This window comes from Desmodus rotundus, chromosome 6 (genome assembly GCF_022682495.2).
Source record: "Desmodus rotundus isolate HL8 chromosome 6, HLdesRot8A.1, whole genome shotgun sequence".
Classification (NCBI taxonomy): Eukaryota; Metazoa; Chordata; class Mammalia; order Chiroptera; family Phyllostomidae; genus Desmodus; species Desmodus rotundus.
The window spans coordinates 130,963,010-130,985,798 of NC_071392.1; the positions used below are offsets into that span (position 1 = coordinate 130,963,010).

At 38.6% G+C, this 22,789-nt stretch overlaps 1 protein-coding gene across 2 annotated transcripts in view; it reads left to right on the forward strand.

The window, feature by feature from the left end:
• ZNF133 (zinc finger protein 133) overlaps positions 1-20,358 on the forward strand; it is a 46,344-nt gene extending 25,986 nt beyond the window's left edge. For both annotated transcript variants that reach the window (XM_024559596.3, XM_071221800.1), the window contains 3 exons: positions 7,762-7,888; positions 8,017-8,112; positions 14,704-20,358. In XM_024559596.3, the coding sequence (XP_024415364.3) occupies positions 7,768-7,888; positions 8,017-8,112; positions 14,704-16,304 (1,818 nt within the window). In that variant the 5' untranslated portion in view covers positions 7,762-7,767 and the 3' untranslated portion in view covers positions 16,305-20,358. The remainder of the gene's footprint in view (positions 1-7,761; positions 7,889-8,016; positions 8,113-14,703) is intronic.
• Positions 20,359-22,789: the final 2,431 nt, after the last annotated feature.

Here is a 22,789-nt window from a genome sequence, read left to right on the forward strand (position 1 = left end):
CTCAAAAAAGAAGGAGACAATAGCATAATGAATGTCCTTATGTATATCTTGATTTAACACTTCATAATCTTTAACCATATTTCTTGCATCTGGGTTGTCTTTGTTTTTTTTTTTTTACTTTTGGCCATGTTTAAGAATTTTAAAGTAATTTTTTATTAATGGAAAAATTCAAACATGTTCAAGAGGCAAGGATAGTATAAGAAAGCCCCAGCTTTAACTCATTACCATGTAGCAGTTCTGTTTCATTTTTTGTCCCATTTTCTTGAAATGTTTTAAAGTAACTTCATGAATAATGTTCATCCATAAATATTTCTATATGCATTTCTTTGAAAAACAACCATAATACACAACACCTCAAATTAATAATGATGCATTGCATCACCTTACTGTCAAGTAAATTGCCTCAAAAATGTCCTTCTACATTTAGTTTGTTGGGATCAGGAGGGAATGAGGCTGAACCTGCTAAAGGCCTGACTCTGGATATTTTTCTGGGGCGTTATAGAGAACCATACTGCTACATTCCCCATCATGTCACCCCCTCCTCAAATTATAGGGTTGGAGAATTCTACCACAGAATTAAAGAACTAACACCTATTCTCCAACTTTTTCCAAAAAAAAAAAAAAATGAAGAGGTAACACTGCCTAGCTCATTCTGTGAATCCAGCATTACCTTGATAGCAAAGACAATTAATAGGCTAATATCCTTATGAACCCTGGTGCAAAAATCCACAACACACTACAACCAAACTGAATTCCACAGCATATTAAAGAATCAGACACTAAACACTATTAAAAGAATTCTATACACTGTATGGAATTTGGTACAATGGATAACAACAACAACAACAACAAATCATGATCCAGGCATATACTGTCTATAAAATAATTTAGATCTCAAGACATAAGTTGAAAGTAAGGGTATGGCAGAAGATATTTTATGCAAATAATAACCAAGAGAGAGTAGAGTGGCTACACTAATATCAGACAAAATAGACTTTAATTCAAATATTATGAGATAATATTACACTGTATAGAATTATATAGCATATTAAAAGAATCCAATTGATCAATTGGAATTTGTTCCTGGAATTCAAGGATGGTTCAACATGTGAACAACAGTAAATATACCACATTAAAAGGTGAAAGAAAAACCACATGAACATCTCTATTAATGTATAAATATTTGACAAAATTCAACACTTTTATGATAAAAACTCAAAAACAAACTAGTAATAGAAGGAAAGCACCTCAATATAATACAGGCCATATATGAAAAACTCACAGGTAACATATTTCATGGTGAAAGACTGAAAGCTTTTCCTGTAAAGATCAGGAATATGACAAGTATTCCCACTTTTGCCACTTCTGTTGAAGGTAGTACTTGGAAGTTCTAACCAGAGCAAATGCAAAAGAAAGAGAGAGAGGAGAGAGGGAGGGAGGAAAAAAGGGAAGAAGAAAGGAAGAAAAGGCATCTAAATTGGAAAGGAAGAATAAAAGTATCTGTTTGCAAATGACATGGTCTTATATGGTAGACAAGATTCCAGATACACACCCAAAAAACCCCTGTTAGGACTAAGATAGAATTCAACAAAGCAGCAGCATACAAAGTCAGCATATAAAAATCAGTTTCATTGCTATACACTAACAATGAATAATCTGAAAGGAAATTAAGAAAATTTCTGTATTGCATCAAAAAGAATAAAATACTTAGAGATTAACTTATGCAGGGAGGTGAAAGACTTGTACATTGAAAGCTAGAAAACATTGCTGAAAGAATTAAAGAAAGCATAAAGAAATAAATAGAAAGACATATGTTTATGTATTGGACTTAATATTGCTGATGAGAGTAGTACCCAAACCAATGCAGTATAATCCCTATCAAAATCCTAATGACTTCCTTTTTATCTGAAATGGAAAAATTCATTTAAAAATTCATTAGAAATCTCAGGAGACCTTGAATAATCAAAACAGTCTTGAGAAATAACAAATTTGGATGACTGACAGTTCCTGGTTTCAAAATTTACTCCAAAGCTATAGTAATACAAACTATACAATACTGGGATAAAGACAGATACAGATGATTAGGTTAGAAAAGAAGAGAGAGCCCATGCATAAACCCTCAATAATGGTCAAATGATTTCTGACAAGAATACCAAGACTATTCAATGTAGAAAAGATACTCTGTTCAATAAATACTGCTGGGCAAACTATACCTTAATGGAAAAAGATGTTAATTGGACCATTAACCCATACCATATACAAAAGTTAACTCAAAGTGGATCAAAGACCTAAATAGGTAAGAGCTAAAACTATAAAACTCTTACGGGAAATATGAACTATAAACTCATAGTGGAAAATTTCATGAAGTTGGATTTAGTGATAATTTCTTCGATATTATACCAAAGGCCCAGGCAGCAAAAGAAAAAAAGTACATTGGACCTGAAAATTAAAACCTCTTATGCATTAAAGAGAGAGAATATATTTGCCAGTCACTTAAGTGATTAATATCCAGAATATATAAAGAACTCCTCTAACTCAACAACAAAAAAACTGAACATGCAATTGAAGAATGGGAAAAGAACTTTAATAAACAGTTTTGTAAAGAAGATATACAGATGTGCAATAAGTATATGAAAATATACTAACCAACACTAATCATTATGGAAATGCAAATCAAGACAACAATGAGTTACCACTTTACACCCGTTATGATGACTTATCAAAAAAACAAACAAACAAACAAAAAACACCCAGAAAGCAACAAATGTTGGAAAGGATGTGGAAAAATTAGAACATTTTTGCACTGCTTGTGGGAATATAAAACAATGCAGTTGCTATGAAGAACAGTATAATAGTTACTGAAGAAATAAATATAAGATTACCATTTAATATGTGAATTCCACTACCGGGTATATGCCCAAAAAGGTTGAAGGCTAAAATTCAAACAGATAATTATATTCCAGTGTGCATGGTACTGTTATTTACAATAGTTAAAAAGTGGATACAGAGTTCCGGCCAAGATGGAGGCGTAGGTAGAAACCCTTCGCCTCCTCACACAACCAAAAGAAGGATAACAACCAATCTAAAATAATAAACAACCAAAAGGGCCAGAAAACCAAACTGCATAGAACTCCAACAACCAAGGAATTAAAGGAAAAATCCATCAGAACAGTCAGACTGGTAAGGCGGACCACATGGGCCAACTCAGAAAATCCAGCGCCAGGAGGCTGAGGGGTGGGGCTGCCGGGGTGGGAGGTACTTACAGTTTGACACAAGAGTCTGTTGGAAAGTGCACTAGAGAAGAGCAGGCAAGTTTCATTGTTCCTTCTCTGGCCCCTCCCCCACAAGTAGTGCCACAGCACAGTAAAGAAGGTTGCCCTGCCTAGATGAGTACCTAAGGCCCCGCCCCTTAAAACTTATCAGATGCACCAAGACAAAGAAATATGGCCCAAATGAAAGAACACAGCAAAACCTCAATTAAGCAAGGAGGAGACTGCCAACCTATCTGATGGAGAATTTAAAGCCCTGGTAATCATCATGCTCACAGAACTGATTCAGCTTGGTCAAAAAATGAAAGATACCCAAAACGAAATAAAGCAAAATATTCAGGGAACCAACAGTGACAAGAAGGAAACCAGGATTCAAAGCAACAATTTGGAACAAAAGAAAGAAATAAACATCCAACCAGAACAGAATGAAGAAACAAGAATGCAAAAAATGAAGAGAGGCTGAGGATTCTCCAGGACAATCTGAAACATTCCAATATCTGAATTATAGAGGTGCCAGAAGGAGAAGAGCAACAGCAAGAAATCGAAAACTTATTTGAACAAATAATGAAGGAAAACTTTCCCAATCTGGCGAAGGAAATAGACTTCCAGGAAGTCCAGGAAGCCCAGAATCCCAAAGAAGTTGGACCCAAAGAGGAATACACCAAGGCACATCATCATTAAGTTACCCAAGATTAAAGACAAAGAGAAATCCTAAAAGCAGCAAGAGAAATGGAGACAGTTACCTATAAAGGAGTCCCCATAAGGCTGTCAGCTGATTTCTCATTCAAAACCCCATATAGGCAAGAAGGGGCTGGAAAGAAGCATTCAAAGTCATGAAAGGCAAGGACCTCCATCCAAGATTACTGTATCCAGCAAAGCTATCATTTAGAATGGAAGGGCAGATAAAGTGCTTCCCAGATAAGGTCAAGTTAAAGGAGTTCATCATCAGCAAGCCTTTATTATGTGAAACATTAAAGGGACTTATCAAAGGAAAAAGATCAAAAGTATGAACAATAAAATGACAACAAACTTACAACTTACAACTATCAACAAATGAACCTAAAAGAAAAGAAAAACAATGAAAACAAAAACTAAGCAAACAACTAGAACAGGAACAGAATCAGAAATGGACATCACAAAGAGGGAGTTCAGTGGGGAGGGGGAAGGGAGGGATGGGGGAAAGGTACAGAGAAGAAGAAGCATAATTAGTAGGCATAAAATAGACAGGGAAAAATAAAAAATGGTATAGGAAACAGAGGACTCAAATAACTTATATGTATAACCCATGGACATGAACTATGGTGGGGGGTGTTGCTGGAGGGTTGAGGGGGCATGGTGGAAGGGGGATAAAGGGGGAAAAGTTGGGAAAGCTGTAATAGCATAATCAATAAAAAATACTTAAAGTAAAATAAAACAAAATAAAATAAAAGGTTGACACAAACCAAATGCCCATTGATGGATGAATGATAAATACCTACAACTGAATATTTTTAGCCTTTAAAAGGAAGGAAATTCTGAGTACATGCTTCCACATGAATGAATGTTGAAGACATTATGCCAAGTGAAATTAGCCAGACACAAAAGGACAACTATTATATGTTTCCACTTATTTGCAGGACACAGAATAGCCACATGCCTAGACATAAGTCAAAATGCTGCTTAGCAGGGTTGTGGGGGGGAGGGAGTAATTGTTTAATGATTACAGAATTTCAGCGCGGGATGATGAATGAATTCTGGAGATGGATAGTGGTGATGGTTTTACAACAATGTGAATATACTTAATCCTACTGGAATGTGCACTTAAAATGATAAATATAGGTTCTGGGCAAGATGGAGGTGTAGGTGGAAACACTTCACTTCCTTGTACAACCAAAAGAAGGATAACAACCAATTTAAAAGCAATAAACAACCAGAGCTGCCAATAAGTCAAACTGCGTGGAACTCCAAAGGAGTTAAAAAACACTCATCCAGAACAGTAGGAGGGGCGGAGACGGGTGGACTGGTGGAGAGAGGCAGCGGACCACACCAGGGAGAAGTGGGGGTTGGCTGGCTGGGAAGCTAAAGACTCAAAATCTCTGGATGTAGAATCCTGTGGGGGTTGCAAAGGAGGAAGAAACTTCCAGTCCCACAGGAGAGTTGGTTGGAAAGTGGGGCTAGAGCTGAGCAAGCAAATGTCATTGTTCCCTCTCTGATCCTTCCCCCACAGACAGCACCACAATGAAGCAAAGATGGTTGCCCAGCCTTGGTTAATACCTGAGGCTCCACCCCTTATAACATAACAGGTACACCAAGACAAAGAAATATGGCCCAAATGAAAGAATAGATCAAAACTCCAGAAAAAGAGCTAAGCGATGAGGAGCTGTATCTGATGCAGAGTTCAAAACACTGGTAATCAAAATGCTCACAGAATTGATAGAGCTCCGTCATAAAATGAAGGAAGAAATGAAGGCTTATACAAAGTGAAATAAGGGAAAATATACTGGGAACCAACAGTGAAAGGAAGGAAACCTGGACTCAAATCAACAATTTGGAACAAAAGGAAGAAATAAACATTCAACCAGAACAGAATGAAGAAACAAGAATGCAAAAAACTGAGGGGAGGCTTAGGAACCTCTGGGACAACTTTAAGTGTTCCAACATTGGAATCATGGGGGTGATGGAAGGAGAAGAGGAAGAGCGAGAAATGGAAAACTTAGTTGAAAAAAATAATGAAAGAAAGCTTTCCCAATCTAGTGAAGGAAATAGACTTCCAGGAAGCCCAGAGATCCCAAAGAAGTTGGACCCAGGGAAGCATAAACCAAGGCACATCATCATTAAATTACCCGAGATTAAAGATATGGAGAGAATCTTAAAAGCAGCAAGAGGAAAGGAAAGAGTTACCTACAAAGAGTTACCCATAAGGCTCAGCTGATTTCTCAAAAGATGTGGCTGGAGGGGGCTGGAAAGAGGTATTTGAAGTCATGAAAGGCAAGAATCTACATCCAAGATTACTCTATCCAGCAAAGCTATCATTTAGAATGGAAAGGCAGATAAAGTGCTTCCCAGGTAAGGTAAATTTAAAGGAGTTCATCATTACCTAGCCCTTATTATATGAAATGTTAAAGAGACTTATCTAAGAAATAGAGGATCAAAAACTATGAACTGTAAAATGACAACAAACTTACAACTATGAACAACTGAACCTAAAATACAAAAACAAACTAAGCGAACAACTAGAACAGGAACAGAATCACAGAAATGTACATCACATGGAGGGTTATCAGTGGGGAGAGGAAGAATGGGGGGAAAAGGTACAGGGGATAAGAAGCATAATTGGTAGACATAAAATAGACAGGAAATAGAGAAGCCAAAGAACTTACATGTACAACCTCCATGGACATGAACTAAGTGGGGAGGATGCTGGAAGTTGGTGGGGTGCAGGGCAGAGAGGGGATAAAGGGGAGGAAAAAATTGGGACAAACTGTTAATAGCATAATCAAAAAAATATACTTAAAAATGATAAAAATAGTAAACTTTTTGTTGTATATATTTTACGGTAAAAATAAAAACCCTACAGACTGCTTGCTATACTCCCCCTATGCTGTATTTTACCACCAGGTGCCTTTTATTCCTTTCAGGTAGTCCTCCCTGTCCAGATTGTAGCTTCCTCTCTTCCTTTGTTCTCAGTGTCCACTTCTCTCCCTCCCTTATCTGGCTGTGATTCTGGCCCATCCTTCAAGACCAAGTTCTTGGGCCTCTCATGAAATCTTTCCTAATGTCTATATTCCATTGTGTCCTCCATTTTGAAATAGTGTTAAGGGTATGAGTAGAAGTAGGCAGGGGGTGAAATGGTGTGTAGAAATGAATTTGTAGATTGAGTGTCCAAGAAGGTCCGTTCTGAGCACCCGCAGTGTGGGGCTGTAAATTTGTTGTCTACATTTCAGAAGTGAAGAAGGTACTAGTTGATGGCAGAGTTGGGCCTCAAACCTAGGCAGTATGATTCAATTCCCTCCTGTTCACCACTTCCCACTTCGGCCTCTTAGGCCTGAGAAGGCTTGGGGACAATGGGATTTAGAGGAAGGATGAGCTGTAGTTTGGTCTATGTCATTATTGAATTGTATGAATTTTAGTCAATCAGATGATTCAATATTGATCCATTTGGTTATAAATCTTTTAAATTCTTAAAACTCAGAAAGTCTGTTATGCTTTACTATTTAACTTTTATGTGTTGTCTGTTCTCTCTGCTTAGATTTAAAGTTCCTGAGAAGGATTCTTTTTGCACATATTCTCCAAACAGCTCACCCAGAATCTTGACTTTGTAGATTCTCAAGTGCTGCTGGCTGGATAGTAACAGAGGTTTAAAGGTCTTGGAACACATAGCACCAGGGTGACAGTCAAAGGCAGGACCTAGATATCTCTCCTACCTTCACTAGGAAAACCTTCTTCCTGCCCCTCACTGTGAGTCATAGGCAAGGCTGGCCCCTTGGTGAGCAGGGCTTTGTTTGTGTTACAGGCACACATGGCCTTCAGGGATGTGGCTGTGGATTTCACCCAGGAGGAGTGGATGCTTCTGAGCCCTGCTCAGAGGTCCCTGTACAGGGAGGTGATGCTGGAAAACTACAGCAACCTGGTTTCACTGGGTAAGCTTTAGTGTTCCCATTCATGCTGCTGGGCATTTTTGGGCATGCCTGAAGGAGCCATGTTGCCTTCTGACTTGGCCCTTGAGTCTATAACTTGCAGCCACCTTGTTTTCTTTTCCTCTGAGCAGGGATTCCATTTTCTAAACCAAAACTCATCACCCAACTGGAGCAAGGGAAGGAAACCTGGAGAGAAGAGAGAAAATGCCCACCAGCCACCTGTCTGGGTGAGTGGGAACTCTTGACAAATGGATCATAGAGTTGTGGGCAGGTCAGGGGGTGGGGTAGAGGAGGCATTACTCAAGTGCTGGAGAGGGAATGTTCTTACCTCCAGGCTGCTGTTTGCATTGCCTAGCATAACCCTTCCAGACCTTCATTCTTACACTAGTACTGGGCTTTCCTGATTGTCTTTCTCCTCCAGAAGCCTTTCTTCTACTAGAGTTTCCCCCTCTACCTCGCTCAGTTTTCTTCCATATTCATAGGCTTCTTTCATTACTATTTTTTAAAAAAAGATTAAGCAAGAATGTGGGAAGAATAAGGCAAGCCTGGGGGGTGGGAGCAGAAGGAAGAAGGCTAAAAATCCAACTGAGAAATTGAAATGGAATTCTTAAGAAACTGTGAGCCAAAAATAGTTTTTACATTTTCAAATGGTTATATAACTAACTATGTAATATCCTCAATTTTACCTCTTACCCTCAAAGCTTAAACTATTTGCTTCTGACTGTTTAAGAAAAGGTTTGCTGACCTGTACTCAAAGGAATTATGATATATAGCCATAATTTTTCTTATTTTACTCATTTTGGCCACTTTATATAAAGATATAACAACATTGCAATTGCACATTTCCATTTGCGCCATCCTCCAACATCCTTTATTCTATAGTTGTCATTTTATTACACCTACATACATTGTAAATTCCTTAGTAGAATATGTATTTTTTATCAAGAAAAAAATACTCTTTTAAATGCATTCAGATAATTGACCATTTTCTATACTATTCATTTTTTTTTAATCTGGAGATCTGAGTTTCCACCAGATATCATTTTTCTTTAGCCTAAAGTACTTGTTTAGCATTCCTTGTGTTGGAGAAAGCAGTGTATTTGCATATATTTTGTTTTTCTGAATGTGTCTTTATTTCTTGTCTTTTTATCATTGTTGACATGATTACAGATGTCTGCCATTCTCCCCACCTTTGCCTCCCTCCACCTAGCCCTCAACTCCCCCAAGCCTTCACCACATTGTTTTCTGTGTCCATGGGCTATGCATATATGTTCTTTTTTAAATTTTTATATTTTTAAATTATATTTTATTGATTATGCTATTACCATATAATCCTAATTCTTCCCCTTTTCCCACCTCCATCCAGCACCCCCCACTCCCTCAGGCAATCTCCACACCTTGTTCATGTCCATGGGTCATACATATAACTTCTGTGGCTACTACATTTCCTATATTGTACTTTACATCCCCACAGCTATTCTGTAACTACCTATTTGTACTTCTTAATCTTCTTACCTCTTCACCCATTCCACCACACCACCCTTCTATCTGGCAACCATCAAAATGATCTCCATATCCATGATTCTGTCTTTGTTCTTCCTGTTTGCTTAGCTTACTTTTTTAGAGTCACTTGTTCATAGATATGTATTTTTGCCATTTTATTGTTCATAGTTTTGATCTTCTCATTTTCTTAAATAAGTTCCGTAACATTTCATATATTAAGGGCTTGGTGATGATGAAGTTCTTTAACTTGACCTTATCTGGGAAGCACTTTATCTGCCCTTCCATTCTAAATGATAGCTTTGCTGGCTAGAGCAATCTTGGCTGTAGGTCCTTGCTTTTCATGACTTCAAATATTTCTTGCCAATCCCTTCTAGCCTGCAAAGTTTCTTTTGAGAAATCAGCTGACAGCTCCCCTATAGGTAACTACTGTATTTTTTGGACTATAAGACACACTGGACCATAAGACATACCTAGGTTTTAGAAAAGGAAAATAGGGGGGAAAAAACCCCACTCCACTGCTGCCCCCCCGCCCCCCCAGCAAGCCAGGTAAGCTACATTCGGACTGTAAGACACACCCCCATTTTCCTCCCAAATTTGGGGGGGGGGTGTCTTATAGCCCAAAAAATATGGTAACTGCTTTTCTCTTATTGCTTTTAAGATTCTCTCTTTATCTTTTACCTTTGGCATTTTAAATGGGGTGTCTTGAAATGGGCTTCTTTGCATCCATCATAATTGGGACTCTGTGCTCCCTGGACTTGCATGTCTGTTTCCTTCACCAAATTAGGGAAGTTTCCTTTCACAGTTGTGGAGTATCATCTGTGCAGGGGCAGGGCAGTGGTGCTCTGACATGGTCTGTAGCTGTCCACAGGGTACACAGGCTCTGGGGTTTCCTGGCTGGTGCAGCCAAGGTCAGCCCCCAGCTGCTTTTTGTTCAGGACCACCATTCGTGAGATGGCTGCTACTCATTCTGGGCTTGGAGATTCCCAGGTGAAGCCAAGCTGTGAATCTAGGCTGGCTGCTGCTAGTGCTGTACCTATGGCTCACTGTGGCCAGCTGTTCCTCTTTTGAGAGGATTTAGGAAATTGTGAAGAATGAGCCCAAACCAGCCATTCATATGGAAAAGCAGCTTGCATGACTGGGTAAATTGGGTGGGGCGGAGTCTCTGGGGATCTCTAAGGTGGGTCAAAGAGTATTAGCCAGGTCGATGGAGTCTCAGATATAGCACGAGCATGCCGGCTTTGTTGGGGTAGTGTTTAGGAAAGTGACAATGGCTTCTGCTCGCCTTGATGCCAGACACTTCAGTTTCTTCCTCTGTGCCACTGGTGCCTTTCAAGCTGCTACCCTGGTGCTGGACTTCAGAGAGATTGAGTCTGAGTAGGTGAGTCCATGTGTGGGTTCTTTAAAAGGAACTCCTTGGGTCTCAAGCAGTGTCTTCCGCCAACTCAGTCCCCACTAATTTTTGAAGCCAGAAGTTGGGGGGACTTATCTTCCTGGCCCTGGAACCCTGGACTGGAGAGCCTGGTGTGGGGTTGGGACTCCTCACTCCTGAGTCCTAAACTTTTATCCACCTCACATGTGTGTAGTACCAGCTTGTTCTGCATCTGTGCCCCTCCTACCAGTTGGGATGGATGTGGTTTCTTTAATTCTGTATTTGCCAGACTTCCATTCAACTTTATTTCTGGTGGTTCTGAGTGATTGTTGCTGCATATTTTAGTTGTAATTTCAATGTAGTTGTGCAAAAAGGCAAGCCATGTCTGCCTATACCACCATCTTGACCAAAAGTTGCATTTATGTCCTTTTGCTAATCTCTTCTAGTCACCCCCACCCCTTAACCTTCTGAGATCTGTCAGTTCACCTTCAGTCTTGAAGGATATTTTCACTGCATATAGAATTTTAGATTGTTTTGTATATCGTTTCAGCACTTTGAAGATATTGTTCCCCTGTTCTGTCCTCTGTTGTTTTCTGATGAGAAGTCAGCTGTCATTTCCATAATTGTTACCCTGTTCTTTTGTAATATTTTCCCCTCCTTCTGGCTACTTTCAAACCTTTCTGTATATTGGTACTCAGCTGTTTGACTATGATGGGACTGTTTGGGCATGCTTTTCTTTGTATTTTTTCTACTTGGGGTTCACTAAGATTTTTGAATCTGTAAATTTATGGCTAGAACCAAATTTGGGAAAGTTTCGGCCATTATTCCTTCATATGTTTTGGGTTTTTTTTTTTCTCCTCCATTCTCTCTGGTACTACGATTAAATGTGTATTAGTCCTTTTGACATTGTCCCACAGGTTATGGAACCATATTTTAAAATCCTTTTTCTCTCTGTTGTTCAGAGAGGGTGATTTCTGTTGATCTTTCTTCAAGTTTACTGTCTCTTCTGTCATCGTCAGTGTGCTGTTATGCCCTGGCCAGTGCATTTTTCATTTCAGATATTGTATTTTTTAGTTTTGACATTTCCATTTACTCTTATTATTTTCTGCTATTTCCAGATTTGCTTTTACCTCCTTTAATAGAATAACACAGATACTTAATGGATATATGTTGCAGAACAGTGTTGTTCAGTTTTTTTGTTAAAGAGAGTATATGAAAGACTATATACCATTATATTTATGTGAACATAGAAGTCTGTGTTGTTATTTACCATAACTAGCGATTACCTTGGTGGGAATAGAATTGGAGAGATTGGGACAAGGGTTTCTGGAAATTTTTCTTTCTACTTGGGATTATTTTTAAATGATAGAAGTATAGGTAACTTTAAGGAATTATGTGTGTGTGTTTAATTTTTAAAATACTTTCAACAATTTTATAAATGTTTAATCCACAGAGAAGTACATGTTTTCTTATTTTGTGTAAAAAATTTTCTTCCACTATTTCATTAAATTTAAAAGAGAGTCTTACAATTAATTGTCCTAGAATTAAGGGATTATAGCATGTATAGTAGAAATTATTTCTATTTTTCAAGTTATATCCTTATTTTTTATCTACTAGGAAGAGTCATAAAGCCCTACAATATCATTCTAATTTATTTGAAATCATCCATTTATTTCTGAGTTTTTGCCTTATATTTTACTTTAGTAAACTTAGGTGTATAAAAATTCATCACAACTTATTCTCATTTGTTAATGAAGTTTTTTAATATTAAAATTCTTTTTGTTCCATGTGATACTCCTTTTAACTTTTCTTTCTGCTTAGTCTTAGCTCTCACTTTCTTGCGTATTTTTTGGTATAATATTTCTGTGTTCATCTTTTTATTTTAAAAGATAATGTGATTTAGGTGTTCTACTTTTAAATAGTAGCATGTAACTGGTATTACATTTTATGCCAGAGGAAGTGTTGTCTTTTATAATGGGACTGTGGCCTTTTCACATTTACTGTAATAACTGATAAGTTTCATAGGAGTCACTTAGGAGCTGACTATGGGGCAGATGCATGGGTGCTTGACTACAGTGATAGAAAAGGTCCAGGAGGCAGAGGAAGTAAAGGCTACCAAAACAAAATACCACAGACTAGGTGACACAACCAACAGTTTATTTTCTTACAGTTCTGAAGGCATAGAGTTCTTGGGCATTCATAGTGTCAGCATGTTTGGTTGCTCATGAGGCCTCTCTCCTTGGCTTGCAAATGGCTGCCTTTTTACTATGTCCCCACAAGGCCTTCTCTCTGTGCATATACATCCCTGCTGTCTCTCCCTCCTCCTGTGAAGACATCACTTATATTGGATTAACCACACCCTTATGAGCTTTTCTAAAACATTAATTACCTCTTTAAAGGCCCTATCTCCAAATACAGTAGTATTTTATATAGGATGAAATAATTCTGGAAGAATTATGGGTACACGGTTGGTTTTTAAAAGTTCAGATCATTGATCAAAGAAAGAATCTTTACGTAGATCTGGTAAGATCTGTAACTCGTTTTTCAAATTGTGTGGTCATTTATTGCCTTCAGGCAACTGGTTAGTCAACTGCTTCAGCTGACTAGAACCAGGTGTAATGAAACAATACATTCAATGTTAATATCTACACAAGGGGTACTATAAGAAGAAAGCTTTCTTTTATATTGACTTCTGAGGAAATTTTTGTTTAAATTAATTATGGATATTATCAGGGCTTGAATTGGTCAGGAGCACCAGGAAGGAGCATCTCATAAGGCTGTTTTTATTGCTTATTGCTGAAAACCTGCTGCCTTGTAGGAGTTCTGGTACAAAGTAATCTTCTAATATTTTTTAGTGAGTGGGGAAACTAGTTCAGGCATCTCACACATGATCTCTTTAGCTACTAGGAGTTCTCGAGACTGCTCTCTCAATCTATCCCTTTGTCTTCATAGGGAAATAGGGAAAGACATGACATTTCCACATGGGTACTCTGGTTAGAGATGATCTCTCAGTCAAAGAAAATACTTGTGGACACAGTTTACATTAGTGTTGATGGTTATGAGTTAGAAGATAATTACAGTTGAGTGATGCGGATCCTGGCCCATGGGATCCATGTGTTGTGGCTGCAATGGACAAATTCACATGGACTACAGAAATCCTGTGGAGAAAAAGGGATGGCATGGCCACTCCCTAAGTGAGAGAGGGCAAGAGGGCCAGAGAGCCTGACCCCTGCCTGGACAGGCTTTTATTGCTTTTCTGGGTACATTGCATTGAGGATGGTCCTCATTTACTATACACGGGTTCACTGTAGGTGATTACCTTTTACAAATAACAAAGGAAAGTAATTAACTTTGTTAATTACTTCAAGGAGAAAGATGTTACAGATCAAGGGGGAAAGTGGTTGAACTGGTTATACTCCATACTTGGGAGGTTTAGCACAGACTTTAGGAAGTTAAAGATAGTCAATAAACATTTGCTGCCTCAATTCAGGATGAGGGAGTTTTAGCAAAAGCAAGCCTCATAGCAGCCTAGGTACAATGCAGGCCTGATTCCCCACAGAAGAACCTGTCTATGGGTGTGGGTCCTGAGTGCCAGACCTTGCTCCCCACTGGCTTTTCCGAGTGGGGGTTGGGCTACATTTCCCACGCACAGAACAGTTCCCCATAGTGGAGGGGGGAGAAGACTTGCATATTGGCCTTATTTGCAAAGCCAAAACTGTCTGTAATGCTTTTATAGTCTGATATGTAGGTTTAGGAGTGGATTTTCTGGATTGTAATGGAAGATGTGATAGGCTAGAAAAGTAGTCATGTAAAGGAAGGTCTTATTTGGGTAGTACTTAAGTTTTAAGTATTTTGAAAAACATTTGAGTCTCGACATCAGAATTAGCATAATTACTTGGGTTGCCCCAATGAGTCTCAGTTCTGACTTAGACTCTTCTCTCTGCAGGAGAACCAAAGCCAGAACTCCACCTCTGTGCTTTCTGCCCTCCAGATCTCTCTAGTCAGAAGTTACACATGCCGCACATGATGTGTAATCATGCCCCCTGGATGTTCCCATGCTTGTGTGCAGCAAATCATATTCTGTCATCAGATCTGTGCCAGGGGGACCAGAAAAAGCAGCAACAAGCCTCTGATCCAGGTTCCTGGAGTGATAAAGCAGAAGGTCAAGAGAGAGAAGGGATCAAGCCTTCATTTGGAAAGACAAAGAAAAGAACTTTAGAAGCATTCTCCAAGCCAACCCAAAGGCAGCCAGTCAGCTCTAGGAATGGCATCAGAGGGGTGGAATTAGAGGCCAGTCCTGCTCAGATGGGGAATCCTGAGGAAACAGACAAATTGTTGAAGAGGATTGAAGTCTTAGGATTTGGAACAGTCAATTGTGGAGAGTGCGGACTGGGCTTCAGCAAGATCACCAACCTGCTTAGTCACCAGAGAATACACTCAGGAGAGAAGCCTTATGTGTGCGGGGTGTGTGAGAAGGGCTTTAGTCTAAAGAAAAGTCTTTCCAGGCACCAAAAGGCACACTCAGGGGAGAAACCTATTGTGTGCACAGAGTGTGGACGAGGATTTAACCGGAAATCAACACTCATCATACATGAGAGAACACACTCAGGCGAAAAGCCTTATATGTGCAGTGAATGTGGGCGAGGCTTTAGTCAGAAGTCAAACCTCATCATACACCAGAGGACACACTCGGGGGAGAAGCCCTATGTGTGCCGGGAGTGTGGGAAAGGCTTTAGCCAGAAGTCAGCTGTTGTTAGACACCAGAGGACACACTTAGAAGAGAAGACCATCGTGTGCAGTGATTGCGGACTAGGCTTCAGTGATAGATCAAACCTCATCTCACACCAGAGAACACACTCAGGGGAGAAGCCTTATGCCTGCAAGGAGTGTGGGCGATGCTTTAGGCAAAGGACGACCCTTGTCAACCACCAGAGGACACACTCAAAGGAGAAGCCTTATGTGTGTGGAGTGTGTGGGCACAGCTTTAGCCAGAATTCAACCCTCATCTCACATAGACGAACACATACTGGGGAGAAGCCTTATGTGTGTGAGGTGTGTGGGCGAGGCTTTAGTCTGAAGTCACACCTCAACAGACACCAGAACATACACTCAGGGGATAAGCCTATTGTGTGCAAGGATTGTGGGAGAGGCTTCAGCCAGCAATCAAATCTCATCAGACACCAGAGGACACACTCAGGGGAAAAGCCCATGGTGTGTGAGGAATGTGGACGAGGCTTCAGCCAGAAGTCAAACCTCATTGCACACCAGAGGACACACTCAGGGGAAAAGCCATATGTGTGCAGGGAGTGTGGGCGAGGCTTCAGTCACCAGGCAGGTCTGATCAGGCACAAGAGGAAACACTCGAGGGAGAAGCCTTACGTGTGCAGACAGTGTGGACTAGGCTTTAGCAATAAGTCAGCTTTAATCACACATAAATGGGTACATTCAAAAGAGAAGCCCTGTATACATAGAGAGTGTGGTCAAGGCTTTATCCAAAAGTCATACCTCATCTTACATCAGATGACACACCAGGAGGAGAAACCTTAGGTGTGCAAGATATGTGGGCAAGGCTTTAGCCAGAAATCTCACCTCAATAAACAGGAGGATGAAATCTCTCCACCAACTGCCACTCCACACTGACCCTGAGACCTATTTGGGGCAATTATCTGACCTGTTACACTCTTTGAAAGTGAGCATGGTGGCAAGGAGTAAGTAATCAAAATTTTTACAATTTTATGGAGTAGAAAAATGCATTCCATAAGTGGTCAAAGATCATTTGGCCTAGTTTACTTTCTTCACACTAAGTCTTTATGTTTTATGGCCTTTTGTTTTAATAAACTTTGCTTCTTTACAAATCTGTAACCTTTTCTGTATACCTCATTTACTCATCTATAAAGATAGGGAATAAGGAGTGGTACAGATATCTTGAATTCCTAAGTCCACTATTTCACAAGAATTCAGCTCCTTGGAAGACATAAGAACTGAGTTACTGGTATACTTATTACAAAGTCTGGTCCCTTGTATAGGGAGAGAATTTAGGAAATGTGTTCAGGGATTTCAAGTGAGGGGAGGAAATCTTCCAGGTTCTATCCAGAAAATATGGTTTCCTTGAGTCCACTTTCATCTGGAACTACTCTCTTCTCTTGGCTTCTGTGACAGCTCCCCTTGTATCTCTCCTCTTAGCTCTCAAATGTCTATTGTTGTCTTTGCTGAATTATCTCCTAACCAACTTTGTTGCTTTTGTCAGGCTTTAGTCCCTAGCTCTGACATGGAGCCTCCTTAACAATACAATGTCCCAAGCACTCCATCCCCAAGGGGTCTTTCAGTTATAACCAAACAATTCCTTAGTCTCAGAGCCTTGAGTCTCCAATCACACCCATATCAGACCACCCCTAGCTATATTTTCTCATCAGAACTCTTAAAATATAATGGCCTTTAACACTGTTCTTACCTTGGTCCTCCAATAACAGGGCTAAGACTCTTGAAGACACACTCCCTAATAAGTCCTGAAATTTGAGGGTCTCACAGTCATGCCCCTCATCACTCAATTGCAGGCCTAGTCTCCATGCCAGCGATCTCATAACTAGTCTAAGGTCTCTTAGGCACACACACCTCAATAGTTTTCCAGTTTTACAAGGCCGAAAAGAAATATTTAAAGTTTCTTAATATAACCTCCTTCATTGTGTTTCAGTCCAAAAGTTTTGCCCCAAACAAGTGATCATTAATGATCATCTCAAGGATGCAGGTGTAATACCCTTTTTTAAGACTTAAGATTTAAGTGTGCATTTCCTAGACCCTCTCTCAACCACACAAAATGGATTCTGTGAATTTCAAGGATATCATCCTATAGCACCCTGACACTCAACCCAAACCCAAGAGGGACTTGACTTGAAGAACTTTGTAGGTGTAGTTTCAGGCAACCCGTGACATTTGTAACAGAAACACCAGCTTAGCTGAAAAGGACAAAGAAAAACCCCATTGGGCAGGGAGACAGGCTAAGAAGTGTACTAAGCTGCAAACAGGTCATTTCTTATAGAAAAGGAAGAATAACAGAGGGTAGACACAAAAGCTATGGAGAATTACTCCTAGGGGCAGACAAGGCACTAAGCAAAGAGCCAGTAGCATGTGCCCAGCTGAATTTCTGAAATTCTGTGAACTGGTACCTGTTGTATATACACTAAATCCCCATTTTCTTGAATAGAAGCATTTACTGTAATTATCCTATCCCTGAATCATCACTGAATATTAGATATGCTTCTTCAGGTCACAAATCTTCAGATTAAGCATCATCTATATACCCTGACCTGATTTAGATAAAAAGATCCTGAACTTTGAGCCAATGCTATAATGGGTTATGGCTTTGAGAGGGTCTTAGGGATGAGTATATATTTCACATGGGATGGACATGACCTGGTGTTCAGAGGGTGGACTGTGAAGATAGTCCCCAAGATGGATGTCATCAGTTCCTTCTCATATAATCTCATACATATTTGATTACATACAGACCAGTTACCCTCCCCAGGAATTGGCTGGCATTAGTGACTTTCTTGATCAGCAGAATGTAGGATAAGTGATATTATGGGACTTCTGATGCTATTTCATAAGAAGCCATATAGCTTCTACTCTTTGAACCCTGATACCATGCTGTGAAAACCTCAAGCCACATCGAGAGACCTCATGGAATCACTGGTCAACAGCCCCAGCTGAGCTAGCCAACAGTAAGCATTGACTCTGTTATGTGTTTGAGCCATCTTGGAAGTCCCACTCTGTCAAGTCTTCAGACCTCAAGTGAGAACCACTCCGCTGAGCTCCATGAATCTAAACAACTGAGGGATAATGATAATAAAATTGTTGTCTTAAGTCATATATTTTAGTATTGTGTGTTATACAGCAATAGATAATTGTAGCACCTTTATAACATAGGACTGACTTTTCTAACTGACTCAAAATCTTGAAGCCATAATGAAAATAGGTCAAATTTGGCTACAGAGAAATAAATTCTGAAAGGCAACCCACACCTTCAGCCAAAAGACAAACTGGAGGGAAATAAAGCAGTCCATATCACAAAGAAATCTACATAATATTTCTAGACATAGAGTTTTAAAAATGCAACCAAAAGAATACTCAGACTGGTTAGACTCAGGAAGATCACAATATAGAAAGTCTCTTTTTTCATTTGAAGGTTTCCTTAATATTAGTCAAAATACAAATGAAAACCACACAGATGCCATTTGCACCCATCAGATTGGCAAAAATTACATAATTTGAAAGCATTTTGTTGTAGACTGGAGACAGGTACATTTATTAATCTTGGGAATATAAATTAGTACAAGTCTATGGTGGACAACTTGGTGATTGCTATCAAAGTAAAAATTTATATTCCCCTTGAGCCCATAATTGCACTTAATGGAATTTATTCAATAGCTATACATGTTCATGTGCAAAATGGTTTATATTTTTAGTTAACTAGTATTTTCAAATTTTAGTAAAGAAAAAATATGCATCAATTGAGGAACTCATTAAATAAAAGTCAACCATGCAATATGTTGCTGTTATATTGTCAAATGATGAGAGAAATATCTCTATGTAATTAAATGAGAGAATCTCTAATATTAATCGGGAGAAGGTTGGGGGACAGTATGAGAACACTATGTCCAGTGTGCTGTTTTAGGTGTAAAAAAAAGCAGTAGAACAACATATTTTTAGAAGAACTAAGTTAAACGATTTATACTTTGCAATTTCAAAACTTACTAAAGCTCACCAATCAACTAATCAGTGGAGTTTCTTGATCAAAAGCCCTACTGCCAAATTTTCCTCCAAAATAGCACAGGAAATGCAATTTTTAAAAAGTCTAAATTTAGACAGTTTAATTCGTCTACCAAAACTTAACACACCTGATTCTTCTTCCAAAATGGCCCAGAAAGACATTACCACACTGGTCTTGCAAAATCATTTTTTTACCCAAATGCATGAAGCCTTAGGGTTTTTGGAAATAATTTTTATGCCAGCTTTTTCTAAGATGACCCAAGTATGTGATTTGTGTGTGTGTGTGTGTGTGTTTATTAATAAAGTTGTTAGAGTGGTATGGTTATAAATTCTATGCTATGTACTTTTCTTTCCCTACAAAATGGCTGAGAAATACACTTTTGCATCCAAACTTATTCACATTATTGGTTTGGTGGTGCACAAATCCTATGTTCAATATTCCCCTAATGGACAAGAAACATATTAAAAATCCAACTTCATGTAAATAATGGAGTTTTGGGAAACAAGTCATATGCCAAATATTTGTTCCCAGATACACTAGCATTGCATTTTCAGCCAAATCAGCTCAAATTTGGGAACTTATTGGAAGTAGGCCATACAAAATTTTCTTCTAAAATATGCAGAAAATGTGATTTATTCAAATTCACTCAAATCTTTTGTACATAAGTCCTATGCAAGATTTATCTTTTAAATGGTCTGGAAATTTGAATTTTGAAATTGGCTCATACAGGATTTTGGAGTTATTGGACATAATTCCTATGCTAGATTTTCTTCCAGAGTGGCCTAAAACTGTGATATTTCATCCAAATGTTCTCAAACTGTGGGGGTTTTGGTAAGCTCTGTGCCAGATTGTTCTTGAAAATGTCCATAAAATGTTACTTTTTATTAAAATTGACTAATATTGGGAGGTTTGTTAGACCTAAGTCCTGTGCCAGACTTTCTTTCATTGTGACCCCCAAACATGATACTTTTTAAACTCAGCTTAATTCCAAAATACAGCGTCTTGGATGTAAGCTCTCTGCCAGCTTTTATCTTAAAAAAAAAAAAAAATAGGGTTTCTCAAGACATATCCCATGTGATTTTCCAAAAATGGTTCAAAAGGATAGTTTTTCTGTATATAACCATATGCCATACTTTTCTTCCAAAATACTGTAAAAACAAAATATTTTATCCAAATATGCTAAATATTGGTTTTAGACATGAATTATCCACCATAATTTTTTTTTCAAACATTGCCCTGTAATGGGGGATTTTTAAATCAATATTCAAATTGTGAAGTTTTTTAGACATGTCTTAAAGCAGTTTTTTTTTCAAAATGACCTGAAATATAATTTTCCATTCAAACTTGCCTCAAACTTTAGGTTTTGGGTATAAATGGTATACCAGATTATGTTTTCAAAATGTTTTGAAAAATATGATTTTTTCCATCAAAAATTACATAAATCATAGATTTTTTGTTTTTGTTTGATAGGTTTCAGTTCTGGTACAGTAAATTATGGTTCAGTACTGGTGAAAAAAAAGTGTACAAATGTATAGCATATATCCCAATATAAATGGTTTTCATGATCTGAAAATGCCTTTACTAAGGGAGTCAATATCTCTGAATATGTGTAAGGCTGAACATTTATTTCAATGAGAGTCCTTTATATGCTATTAACAGTTTTTGTTCTTTAGCTTGAGGCTCGAGTCTTTTTTCATTTTTCTAGAGCCTAGTGTTGTCTCTTATTTTTCTTATACTTCTTCAATAGTATGAAACACCAAGTTCATAAAAATACTTACATACTAAAAATTACCTAAGAGTGTCTCTGGTTCCAAACTTCCTAACATTTTTCTGACTTGTTTTTAAGGAAATGACACACTTCTAATTGCTGTAAACAAGATAAAATTTAGCCATACAGGAGTGATGTCACTGAAAATGGTAGAATAAGAAACTCTAAAACTCTGCCCCATCATGGGGACAGACTCATAGGTGGAGAGCAGGATGACAGCTAGTTTGGGCGTGAGGAGACAGTTCGTGGATGGAGGGATTGAGCAAAAAGGACAAAGGACTCATGGACATGGACAACAGTATAATGATTGATGGGGGGAGGAAGGTATAAGGGGACTAAATGGTAATAGAAAAAAACACAATAAAGGTTAAATTTTTAAAAACTCTGCCTCTCCATAAAAGTACAGAGTAAGCTGGCAAAAAATTGTTAGAATCAACTTTTTCAGAACTCTGGAATCTATTTTTTTAACTTAAAACCAAGGAATGCTAAATGGAGAAAGAAACTGTCGACTTGGTAACAGTGTGCTGTGGTTAAATCTTATCCACCTAACACCTTCCACCCAAAGCTAAGCAGAAGCCATAAAGACAGTAGTCCATATTCTGGGTGAAGGTTGTTGGTACCAGAGGGAGAAAGATGGACTTGCCTTCCTAAGGAATTGTGGTTGTGTGATTGGATCCATTTGGTAACTCCCTGAAGGATTGGCTTAAGGGTTTGCCTTTATTTCACCTAACTTGGACTTTCCCCAGGACAGAAGCAGCTGCTCAGGTGGCATTTATTGAAAGCATTTAAATGTAAATATATTATCCTCAGCCACCTTAGGCAAGAGATAACAGAGGAGGAAAGCAATAGACATCCAAAAAAGGTAAAATTTAGGAAAAGAGATACTTGGGGAAATGAAGGCTTAAAAAGGCCTACATATATACCAGGAAATCTAGAAGGCCACTTGTATGCCCAGGACTGGACATATGCTCATAAAAGCGCTGAGAAGATCCTAATCTTTAACTTGTGGTTGAATTTTAAGGTCCACAGAAGGAGAAATAAAGGCTAAAGCAGACTTTTAAGTGGGCTAAATATTGAAGGAATGCCCCACACAGAGCCAGCCTGCAAAGCTGGGAGCGTATTTTGTATTTTTGGTTCTAGGTGTTTAAGGAAATTGTCAAATCATTAGCTGACCACTGAGCTAACAGAACAGAGATTTCGATGGCTACACGTAACAAAGGATACAGTCTTTAGAAAAATGGCTTAGAAAAGTCAATAAACATCCCATAACAAGCAGCAACAAGAAGGCCTGGGAAGGGACAGCATCTGATTTCTAGGACTGCCACATTATATTATTCAACACCTCCAGTTTTTAACAAAAAATAATGAGGCATGCAAATCGACAAGAAATTATGAACAATTCACAGCACAATAAATTAATAGAAACTGTCCCTGAGGAAGCCCAGACATTGGACTTACTAGACCAAGGTGTTAAATCAAGTGTCTTAAAATATGCTC